General features: G+C 37.4%; 1 protein-coding gene across 1 annotated transcript; it reads left to right on the plus strand.

The window, feature by feature from the left end:
- The first annotated feature begins 269 nt into the window (after positions 1-269).
- Positions 270-2,559, plus strand: LOC150025906 (uncharacterized). Its single transcript, XM_090304814.1, has 5 exons — positions 270-476; positions 560-895; positions 1,109-1,304; positions 1,515-1,738; positions 2,206-2,559. Exons 1-5 carry the CDS (start codon positions 270-272, stop codon positions 2,557-2,559), a joined length of 1,317 nt encoding a protein of 438 aa, XP_090160940.1.
- The last annotated feature ends 10,195 nt before the right edge of the window (positions 2,560-12,754 follow it).

Below are 12,754 nucleotides of genomic sequence, written 5' to 3' on the forward strand. Positions count from 1 at the left end.
ATTTGTATCCGCTGCCCAGCATTGACGCCTTAGTGGATAACGCCTCGAGTTGCCAAATTTTCAGTTTCTTGGACGCATTCTCAGGGTACAACCAAATCCGTATGCACCCCTGCGACAAGAGTAAAACTGCATTAATGACCAAGCTCTCCAGTTACTGTTACAAAGTCATGCCCTTTGGACTGAAGAACTCCGGGGCGACCTACCAGAGGTTGATGGATAGGATTCTCGCCCCTATGATAGGGCGAAATGTGTAGGCATATGTGGACGACATGGTCATCATCTCGCCAGAGAAGGATCAACATGTGGATGATTTGGAGAAGCTATTTGCCACAATAGCTAAGTATGACTTGAAGTTGAATCCCGAGGTAGAGGTAGGGAAATTCTTAGGGTTCTTGCTCACTGAACGGGGAATAGAAGTAAACCCCGATAAGTGCACAACGATCATAAGGATGAGGAGCCCTGCCATTATAAAAGAGGTACAACACTTGACCGGGCCCTGTCCCGATTTTTGTTAGCAGGTGGAGATAAGAGGTATCCTTATTTTCAATGTCTAAAGAAGAATAATCGCTTCGTATGGACTAGCGAGTGTGAGGAGGTGTTTCTCAAGTTGAAGGAGTACTTGGCCAGCCCACCTGTTCTTTGCAAGCAGTTGCCAGGCACTCCCCTCCGCCTCTACTTCGCGGTGACAAATCGAGCGATCAGCTCAGTCCTGGTACAGGAACAGGATCAGGTCCAGAAGCCGATATACTTTGTGAGTAAGGTGTTGAAGGGGCCTGAGGTGCGCTACCAGGCCATCGAGAAAGCAGCTCTAAAAGTTGTATTCGCAGCTCGGCAGCTCCGCCACTATTTCCAGAGCTTCATAGTGGTTGTCATGACCAACCTTCCCATACGAAAGGTCCTCTAGAAACTTGACGTAGCAGGTCAGATGGTACGCTAGGCAATCGAGTTGTCTGAGTTTGATGTGCAGTATGAACCTAGAAGACATATCAAGGGCCATGTTTATGCTGACTTTGTGGTGGAGCTCTCCTCAGAAGCCCCTCATGTAGACGGGGCGAGGGGGGGGGATTTCCAATGGGTTCTTTCCGTGGATGGCTCTTCTAACCAGTAGGGTAGCGGGGCTGGTATAATCCTGGAGGGACCAAACAGATTGCTGATCGAGCAAGTCATCAAATTTTCTTTCAGAGCCAGCAACAACCAGGCTGATTACAAGGCGCTGGTAGCTGGAATGTTGTTGGCTAAAGAGTTGGGTGCTCGGAGTTTGATGGTGAAAAGCGACTTGCTGCTAGTGACCGGGAAGGTAACAGGTGAGTACCAGGACAAGGATTCGCATATGGCCTCGTACTTAAGGTATGTCATGCTCTTTAAGGAGACCTTTCCTATGTTTGAATTAGTACATGTCCCGAGGGAACATAATGCGCGAGCAGACCCACTGGCCAAGCTCGCTAGCTTAGGCAAGGGAGGTCACCAGAGTTCAGTTATTTAAGAAATCCTGAAGTCACCCAGAACTGCCGCAGGTTATGCAGGAGAGGTGCAACAAGTGGAGACTTTGAAGGGTGGAAGAAGAGGGCACCGATCGTTGATGCAAGAAACGCTGAAGGTGCCCAAGGTAAGCACCTACGACTTGTCAGGAGAGGATATGCTGGACGTTTGTCAGGTTGACGTAGGCGAAACCTGGATGACACCGTATAGGCATTACCTTGCTGATGGAATGTTCCCAGCAGAGCCCGTGGAGGCTAAGGTGATTAAAAATAACTCATGCAGGCCCTGGTAGATGGGATGTTGTTTAGACATGGCTACACACACCCTATCCTCACCTGCATGAGCGAGGATCAATGTACGAGCATCATGGCAGAACTCCATGAAGGCATCTGTGGGAGTCATGTTGGGGGACGAGCTCTCTCTCTAAAGGCTATTCGGGCGGGGTATTATTGGCCGACCATGAGGGAAGACTACACGAAGTACTCATAGCGATGCGATCAATGTCAGAAGCATGTTGATTGGCATCATGCACCCCCAGAGGAGTTGCAGTCCATACATAGCCCCTGGCCTTTCCACACATGGGGAATAGACATCTTGGGCCCTTTCCCACTAGCGATTCGTCAGATGAAGTACCTAGTGGTGATCATTAAATACTTTACCAAGTGGGTAGAAGCTGAACCAGTGGCACATATAACTTCCCACAAGGTTTAGCACTTCGTGTGGAAGAACATTGTTTGTCATTTTGGGATTCCAAAACGTTTGGTATCTGACAATGACACCCAGTTCACAAGCCAGCAGTTGGGCAAGTTGTGCACAGAGCTCAGCATCAAGCAAGTGTTCGCCTCGGTAGAACACCCTCAGAAAAACAGACAGGTTGAGTCCGCCAACAAAGTCTTGCTCAGAGGCTTGAAGAGGAGGCTAGAGAAGGCTAATAGGACCTGGGATAATGAGGTACCCCGAATCTTGTGGGCCTACCACACCACTCCACTATCCACCACGAAGCAAACACCCTTCAGCCTGGTATATGGATCAGACGCCATGATTCCTGTGGAAATCCAGGAGAGCTCGTCGCGGTTCTAGAACTTCGTGATAAAAGAGTCTAATGAAGGGAGGAAGGTGAACTTAGACTTACTTGACAAGGTGTGAGAGCAAGCACGCGTCAAAGCTGAAGCCCTGGAGAGAAGGGTGGAGCAGAAACAAAGGTCCAAGCTTAGACCTTGATAGTTCCAAGCTACCGACCTGGTGATGCGAAAAGCTCACCCCTACTAGTTGGAGAACAAGTTGTCTCCCAAGTGGACCGGCCCATTCCGCGTGGTAGAGGCACTCGGAAATGGAGCATACAGGCTCGAGACTCTGGAGGGTGGAGCTATACCCCGAACGTGGAATGGGGCCAGCCTCAAGTTTTATTTCAGTTAATGTATTTTTGTCAATCTTTATGAACAATTTGAATAATTAAGGGGACACTCTTTTTCCCTTACGGGGTTTTTTAACGAGGTCGCCCAATCAAAACTATTCTTGGAAAAATGTTTTGCTAGGATACTTCGTTAAGACACAAGAAGACGACTTGATTGGTAAGGTATCCGAGTAAGCGCAAAGTGTGAATGATTGACCACCAAACGAGGTCACCTATTCCCTTGGTAAGTCTCCAGGGCTTAGGTGGCTCAACGATCATACTATTCAGATGTCCTCACAGTAAGACTCTGAGTCTTGGCACGCTGAATAGGGTTAAAATTATCTACCCAATGGCAGGTAGACTAACCTACCTCGGGGTCAAGGAGTAGACTTGGCTTGTAAACCAACACCCAAGTCAGATACTCCAAATAATAAAAATTGTTCAAGAGTAGACTTGGCATGTAAGCAAAGTCAGATACTCCAACCGAAAGGCCTTAATAGAGTAGACATGGTGTGTGAGATGACACCCAGGTCAGACATTCTAAAGGCCAACAAGTTATGAAAGAAATATCTATAATTGGATATCAGATAGGGCGACCTTTGCTCAATAAGACTATGAGCTCAGGTGCCCCGAAACATAGTTAGCCACAACTAAGGTTGATTGACTTAAGTTTGGGAAAGATGATCTGGCTTGGTAAGATTCTGAGCCCAGACACCCTAAAGCATACACCATGAGGCAGTACCCTCTCTACTCAGTAAGATTCTGAGTCCAAAGGTACTAAACCAACAATACCTAAAAGTACACAACTAAAGGTATAGAGAGCAACCCACCTCGGCGTTAATAGAACCACCCGAGCTCGGGCGTTTTGTGAAAGAAGAACCAAACATGTGGTAGCAAAGCACCACGGAGGTGTTAAAAGTAGACTTGGTGTGTAAGCCAACACTCAGGTTAGATACTCTAAATAATGAAAACTACCAAAGAATGGACTTGAAAGATGGACCAACACTCAAGTCAGATACTCTCAGCCACTATGGGCCATTCAAGGGCAGACTCGACAAAGAAATTGGCCCCAAGTCAGATGCCCAAGTCACCCCTAGCCTAGGGGAAGGATGTGCTAAGAAAGCAAGTAAACTTTCCAAATGCACAAGTCCTGCGCGACCATATCGAAAGCTCTAATCCCTTACTCAGGTAGCTAGTCAATGCTCGAGCAAGGGTGATATCCTTCGCACTTAGAAGGTACAGGTCATCCATGAGATAGCTCCGCCAAGAGCACTATGATTTACCATGCTTAATCGATGTATTGCATTGATAAGGTGGTCGATTATATTATCATCAGTTGATTAAGTTACGATAAGTCATGTTTACCAAGGCATGCATTGTTGATACACTAGTCGAGATGTGATAGAGATAAACAAGTTAAATAAATAAAGGTACTGATATATACAAAGAGTTTGAAAAATTGTTCAAAGAGTTGCGGAAGGCAGTTGATTACAAAAAAGGCTCAACACTCTACTCTACTCCTCCTCATCCACTAGTTGCCCATCTACCACAATCTTTCCCAAACCTAGTTGGGATAAGTCCATCTTTGGGTAGATCCCCGAGGCCTGGGCAACGACGTCTTCAAAGCTCTCCATGAAGGAGTTGGCGGCATCATTAGTAAGAGCTTCCCTTTGTCGTGCCTGCTCTTCATCCTTTCGGAGTAGCTCTTCATCCTTTTTGGCCAACTCCTCCTTCAGCTTTTCCACCTCAGCCTGGAGCACAACTTTCTCCTCAGACTTTTCATTCAGGAGAACTAATGTGAGTTGATTTTAAGAGTTTTCATTTAGGTGACACTTTAGTTTTAGGATTGAGATTGTTAGGCAATTATGAGTGAAAACCTAATAAAAATTCTCATTGGACATTAACTTAACCAAGTGGTTAAGTAGATGTGAAGTTCATTTCACAAAGGCAAAAGGAAAAGAAAATTATATAAGCTTTGTACTGACTTGATTGTCGGAGTGCAATCAATAGGTAGGGCCCCCTCTATCTCAACGGAGCCAGAGCTTGGGATTGGATTCGACTGGCGACTAGGTCAACCAGAGATAGACGGAGCCAGAGCTTGGGATTGGATTCGACTGGCGACTAGGTCAACCGACGAGAACAAATATTATTAAATTATTAATATTAATATTAATAAAAATATTAATATCAATATTATCATTAATATCAATATTATTATTATTACAATTATTAAAAATATTATGTATGTAATACTTTATATACGGATACAATCCATATGTAAATTTTTGTTTATAATTTTAATATTATAATTTTTTCTTTAATTAAATTTAAAGAAAAAACTAAACTCAAATTATTTTTCTAATTTAATTCTAACAACGTAATAAATTTTAAAATTATTTCAATTCCCTATAACCTTCTTTTATATTTTCATTTTCATTTTTTTAGTTTGTTCATTGCTTTTAATTCCCATCAAGAACTATACGAATCCAAATCCGTATGTAACACTCACTTTATATGTGGATTTGGATCCATATGTAAAAATCGGTATGTAACACTTACTTTACATACGGATATGGATCCGTATGAAAAAAACCATATATAATGCTCACTTTACAAACGGATTTAGATCCGTATGTAACGCTCACTTTACATATGAATCCAAATCCGTGTAAAAATCCATATGTAATGCTCACTTTACATACGGATCCAGATCCGTATGTAAAAATCTGTATGTAGCGTTGACTTTACATACAGATCCAAATCTATATGTAAAAATCCATATGTTATGCCCACTTTACATACGAATCCAGATCCGTATGTAAAAATCCGTATTTAACACTCACTTTACATACGGATTCAAATCCATATGTAAAATCTGTATGTAACGCTCACTTTACATACATATTTGAATCCTATGTAATAATCGGTATGTAAATAGAAAATTTCTTGTAGTGGAACAATTTTCTTGGATATTTTCAATTCCATATTGCAAGTATACTAGTCCAAATCTCCATTGTGAACATGACCCATGCTTTCTACCGACCCATCACAACATAGTATCGACACGGGAATGACCCAAGAATAACAAGTTGACCTTCATTAACATAAAATCTTACATCTTGGTCCCTAATATCAGAAGCCATCTGCTTTGCTGCAACAAGTTCAACCTCACTATCTTATGTACTGTTAACAACTGCAACTAGACAACCAACAGGTATTCCAGATTTATGTTTGACAATGTAGGGCTCTCAGCCTTTGCATCCCAAGAAAGGAATCCATTCTTGATTGAGATAACTTGTAAAATTTGATCAAGAGGTAGAAATATTCTTTCTTCTGCTAGGAGCAAACCTTCTAGTCCTTTCAAAGATACATTTTCATTCCACACCTCCAAGCAAGGTGAAGACTCCAAATGTAATCACATTAATAAATATTCATCAACCCCATGACCACCAATGTGATTGCCATACATAAAAAGCTTTGAGTTTCCAGAAAAACAAAGAATAAATCCCTTGATTATCTTATTCAAAGGCATAATAAATGCATATATGACTCACAATGGGTTTTGAAAGAAAAGAAATAGTTGTAACCATGCATAAGAATTCATAACAGCTTTATTCAAATGTGTCAGAGGGAAAACAATCGGTTGTTTCGTGAAAACAATTGGTTGTTTTTCTGTGACATCAATAAAATGTTTTTCAAAGCAAATAATCTTTCAAAGTGATGGAAAATGCATACCTTTGCACAGAGAAAACCTCAACATGTTTAACCAAGAGAAACATGTTTAGAAATTCATTTGCTCATATGAGGCCAAAAGCATAGGATGAACATAAACAACTTACTTTACATAGGTCATGAATCTTTGACTTGTCAAGAATTTGAGTAAGGTGTATGCTTCAGAACAATAATAATAAACATCACTTTGATGAGTTTTCACCAGAGCACTTCTTCTTTAACCCAAACTTTTCTTGATTTTCAAAAGTACTTTTGTTGTTCCCACATTTCTCATAACCTTCTTGCTTAAGAAGTAGAGCATTTATCCTTTGTTATGTGCTTTAAAACAACCACAGTTCAAGTATCGTAAGTGTTAGTTTGCTGCCAAAGAACCCTGCAAAAAACAAGATCAAGTAGTAAGATTTGGTTCCCCTATAAATTTGGGTCCATGAGTGTTAGTAGAAACATTAAGATCCTGAGAAATCCTAGGAACCCATTTTAAAACACCTTTAGGAACAAAAAAATTCCTAATTTTACAAAACCTAACATAATGGCCTCTTTTCATGCAGTAAAAACATGTAACAACCGGTTGTTTCTATTTTCAATCGGTTGTTTCTGTTATAGTGGAGTAAGGCTTTGAAATTCCATTTTTCTTACTCTATGGATAGAAACCCAAACCAGATTTTCCATAAACACAATTTTTGAGATGTTAGAACAGTCTCAAAATTTGATTTTCCTTTCGAAAGCTTATCCACTATTTTTACAAGGTAATGAACCTTTTTTTCAAGAGATTCACAGTTTTCACAAACACTAGAGTTACACTTGCAAGAAGAGTTTTTATACATCAATTCTGGATTTTCAAAATCATTTTTTGAATTTTCCAACTCTTCTTCCAGTGTTTTAACTCTATTTTCCAACCAATTATTTAAACCTTTCAATCGGTTGTTCAAGAGAGTCAATCTATTAGCTTTCTCATGTGTTTATTTGAAAGCTTCAAGAAGTTAACTGTAATTTTCAATATTAACAAAGGAGCAGGAACTTACACTGTTTGTGTCGCTTTCACCCTTGACCATTAGACACAGATTTGCTTCTTCTTCTTCACTTGAAAAGCCACTTGATGATAATACATCATTGTCATCCCAAACAATGTAGGCCATTTTTTATTTGTCCTTCTTTTCAAACTTCTTGCTGGACTTTTTCTCTTTGCTTCCTTTATCAGGACATTCAGCTTTTATGTGCCCCTGCTCACCACATCCAAAACATGTATATTTGTTAGTTTTTAAACCAGTAGGTTTCTTGCTAACATACCTGTCATTGGTGTGATTTTTGTTGTTGTTCTTTCTTCACTGTCATCACTTGAATATTGATAGTTTTTGTTCCCAACTATCTTCAATGCAATTGTCATCACATGCTTGTCTCATTCTCTTGAACACCTAGCATGTTCATCTCTAACTCGTGTTCTCTCAGCTTTCCAAACAATGAGGCAGTGGTCACAGAGGTTAGATCCTTTGATTCAGATTTCACAGTAACCTTGGGCTGCCATGATCTATCAAGACACTTGAGAATTTTTATATTAAGCTCCTCTTTATCAAATGTTTTCCCAAGACTCATAAGATGATTTACAATATGAGTAAATCATTTTTTCACTTCTACAATTGTTTCTCCTTTCTTCATTCTGAACATCTCATATTCTTGTATGAGAGTGTGCTTCCTTGCCCTTTTCACATCATTGGTGCCTTCATGAGTTACTTCAAGAGTATCCCACATCTCCTTTGTTCATTCACATAGAGACACCCTGAAAAACTCGCCAGAACTTAGTGCACATGTGATAATGTTCTTAGTAATACAATCATATTGGGCCTTTTTACTTTCTTGCTCAGTCCATTGGGACCAAGGCTTTTCATAAATTACTTTTTCATTTTCAATCAGAGGGATAAAATGACCATTTTTAATTGCATCCCAAATACCTTTGTCAATTGCTTCAACAAAGATTTTCATCCTTACCTTCCAAAATTGGTAATTTACACCACAAAACCGTGGTGGTCTATTTATAGAAGCACCTTCCCCAAAAGCTAGTTTATCAGCCATAAAAACAGATTTTTGGATCAAAACTCGAGTAACTTTCAAGAACCTAGCTCTTGATGCCAATTATTAGAATTGTAGGCCAAAAACAAGAGGGGGTGAATTGTTTTTACACGTTTTTCACAAACTTTAAAGGTATGGAGAAAGCCAATGAAGAATCAAAGCCAGAGGAATGAAAATGCTAAAGTTACAAAACTGTTTTAGTTCATTTTCAAAAATTCAAGCAATTGTTTTTATCATCAATTTATAAAAACAACTTAAAATAGATATAGTTGAGATTAGGGAAAGAGAGAATCACACAAACAGATTTATACTGGTTCACTCTTACACCAAGAGCTACATCCAGTCCCCAGAAATCACTGGGTATTCTACTATGTAATCAACCACAAATTATAACCACACACACACCAAAAAAGTGATCTTGAACCCTTCAAGAACACACACTTCCTTTGGAAATACAACACACCAAAGATCAAAACAGCCTCTAACTTTGTGAATCACAGTTCTTTACAGAAATACAGATCAAGAGAGAATAAGAAAAGATCACACCTGATACAGATTGAAATACAAAAGATTACACAACAGTCCTATTCCACCCTTAGCAAGTTCAATCAAAGCTTGATGTAAATCTTGGAGAAAACTGTTTTCAAAAGATTAATCTCAAATCATTACTACCAGGAGCGTTAAAACAACCTATTTAAACTCCAAAAGGCAGTTAAAAGCATTTAATGAAGGAGCCAAAACCGTTTTGAATCAATTAAAACAGATTTACCAAACTTAACATATTATGTTAAGTATTTTCAAAAAACAACCGGTTGAATTGTTGAAACAATTGATTGAATTGGCTTGACAGCAAGTCAACCAATTTCAAACTTTGTCAAAACTTGTTTCAAAAACCACTAAATGTCAAACAACTAATTGAAACGATAAAACAACTGGTTGTTTTTCCACTTCTTTGGAAAACACTCTTTTTCAAAAGGATTTGATTTAAACCAACTTTGAATCCTAACTAAGAGTGGATTTACGAATTCAAACTACTCAGAACTCACTCACACAAGCTATATTGAGCCTTCAAGCAATCCATATAGATTTGGAGACATCAAAGCTCTTATTCAACATGAGCATCTATAACATATATTCATTAGACGATCTAATAAGATTTTTAAGTGAATAATAAATTTTAGACTGAATATGTTTTTTATGATCTAACGATATTTTTTACAACTGTAGTATGCAGTAAATTCTTTGAGAATCTACAATTTTCATTAATGATAGGCACAATCTACTGAACAAATTGAAAGCGTAATTTTTTTAATTAAAATAGTTAAACAAAATATTTTGAATACATATATCTTCTAAAAGTTCTTATATCTACAAAAAGTTCTTATATCTATAACCAAAAAGATTTGAATAGGTGTAATGACTATATTCGACTCTATTTTTTTCATATCTCTAAGATCAATCTTTTCCTAAATATATTTGTTCAAATCAAGTTTTGCAAATATCTTTTTAATATATTGTGGTCTTCCAATCTTTTCTAAATAGAAACATTTTTAAAAATTGAAAATCTTTAGTACTTTGTTTTTCCTATCATGAAATATCTGGAACGAAAATATATTATTATTTTGTTTTGATTTGTTTTTATTAACCCATATTGAAAATACTTTTGAATTAAATTTTTAAACAGATTCAAAGCATAAATAAATTGAAGTATTTCAAATTCAAGCTCTCTGTTTTGAGCATCTAATACGGAAAGACGAAGATATGAAGATATTGCAAAATCCAGAATTAACCAATTCAAGTATCAAATGATATATTCAAAAATCTTATAAAGTGATTGAAGGTGAAGAACGAAGGTAAGGCAAGCCAAGAAATCAAAGCTACTAATAAGTGTCATATTTCAGTAATATTTCATATTAAAATACAAACACTTATGGATATTAATTGATAAAATAACTATAATATAATCCCTAATTTATGAATTTAAACATTTTTCCATATTGGATGATTATAATATGAATACGAATTATTTATTCCCTAATTTGTGTTAATTTCAGAATTCTAGGGAAAATGGAGATGAAAGGGTAAAAGGAGAATATATAAGATAAAAAGGGAAAGTCAACGCTCCAAACACTCGCCTAAATTCGCCTAAGCTAGAAGCTCCCAAAGGATCTCTCTCAAGTGAGCTCAATCACGCCTAGGCGAGATCACTCTAAAGACGTTGGGCCTGTTTTCGTCCAACTCGCCCAGGCGAGCCCATTCACGCCCAGGCGAGAAGTCATTTAGCCCAAGCCCAACTAGGTTAAAAATGAGGCGTGAGGCATAACCCTAAACATATATTGGGAGAATAGAAGGTGATAGAAAACCCTAGAGGAGGCCGCTATCAAGGAGAAACATCCTAGATCTTCTTTTCTTGCTTTCCATGCTTGTAATGGCCAACATGTGTGGCTAATTATACCCTTTGGTATTGGGAGTAATATATTCAATCTCTTATGTATTGAGGTGATATTTAAATATAATGTTCTATTCTTGATTGATGATTGGTATTGTCATTTTATTTGTAATGTTTGTTTATCACGATTTAGATCCTTAGATTTGACTGAAAAGTATCTCTAAGTTTCCGATCCAAATGATAATGCTTAACATATTTGAATGCTATGAATAGATTTGAAATGTTAATTGTTATTAACATCTAATCGTAATGATAAAGAGTTTTTATAAATATGGGAGGAATCGATATTTAGGAGACTCTGTTAATAATTTTATATGCGAGGAATCGATATAAATCAATTTTATATGGGCATCAACATCAATCAAATGATAGAATATTACTATACTTTTCAAAATACAAAAGAGCAAGAAGGATGAAGCTCAATCCCAATTTTTCCAATTGAACCAAGAAACTCTTTAACTTGCTTTCTTTACAATTCTTGCAATCATAAACAACAAACTTCCAATAAACTTTATTATTTTGTTTTCTATTTAGTGAATCTTGTACTTAATAATTTAATTGTTTCTTGTGGGTTTGATATTTGTCCTTAGGGACAATCATTACTTCTGACACAGTACACTTGCCGTAAAATAGTCATCAGTTACTTATGTGATATTGTTGAAAATACAAGGTTGTAGTGAACGTCTAATCAAGTTATTGGAGCATTTAGTCTTTTAGGTTAAGTGTGAAATCTTTGTAATTTTTGACTTTGTAAAGTTATACTCGTGTGAGCTTTCTTTGTACTCTCTTTGAGAGTGTTTTTCTTGTCAGTTCTTAATCTTAGGGGCAGGTCAAGAAGGTGTAATATGGAGAGGTGTAAACACTTGTTGTAACTTGAAGAGGTGAGAATACTTTGTGATAACAAGTTGGTTAGTGGAAGCTCATAAGCAGTTGCTTAAGGAGACTAGACGTAGTCCAGATTTAGTTGAAACAAGATAAATTTCTTGTGTTGATCTCTCATTACTTTTACTATTGTTTGTGATTAGTTCTTAATGTTGGACGATATGTTAGATGATCCTATTAGAAGATCTGTTAGATTATTCATTAGATGGTCTAACTATTTTATTTACTGTGAAAAGAGAGTTTGAGACTCCTTTCACCCTGTCCCCCCTTCTGGAGTCAATTGTACATTCACAAACATGTCCCTAAGTAGTTACGAAAGAAACTAGACAATAAAGGAGAATAAATGATACTGCCAGGATATAATAAAATTGGTGGTTACAAGTTATTCAATCCCAACAACAAGCAAGTTGTAATGAGTAGAAATATTGTGTTTGATGAGTCAAAGGGATGGAATTGGAAATTAAACACAAATGAACAATCTAAGAAAATTTATTAATAAGTTGGAGGAGGTTTAAAACTAGTGAAGAACAAAATGATGAAGTGGGAAGTAAATTTAATGCTTTAAGGAGATCTCAGAGGAAAAGTTACATTCTTAACATGTTTAGAGGTTTCAAAATGACATCAAATATTGATGTAAATGAAGACAAATATATTGTTCACTTTTCTCTATTTTTGAAAACTAAACCAATCACCTTAGAAGAAGCCATTACAAACAGTAAATAGGTTTATGTTACGAAGGATGAGATTTGATCCAT

This window comes from Phaseolus vulgaris, chromosome 7 (genome assembly GCF_051622355.1).
Source record: "Phaseolus vulgaris cultivar YP4 chromosome 7, ASM5162235v1, whole genome shotgun sequence".
Lineage (NCBI taxonomy): Eukaryota > Viridiplantae > Streptophyta > Magnoliopsida > Fabales > Fabaceae > Phaseolus > Phaseolus vulgaris.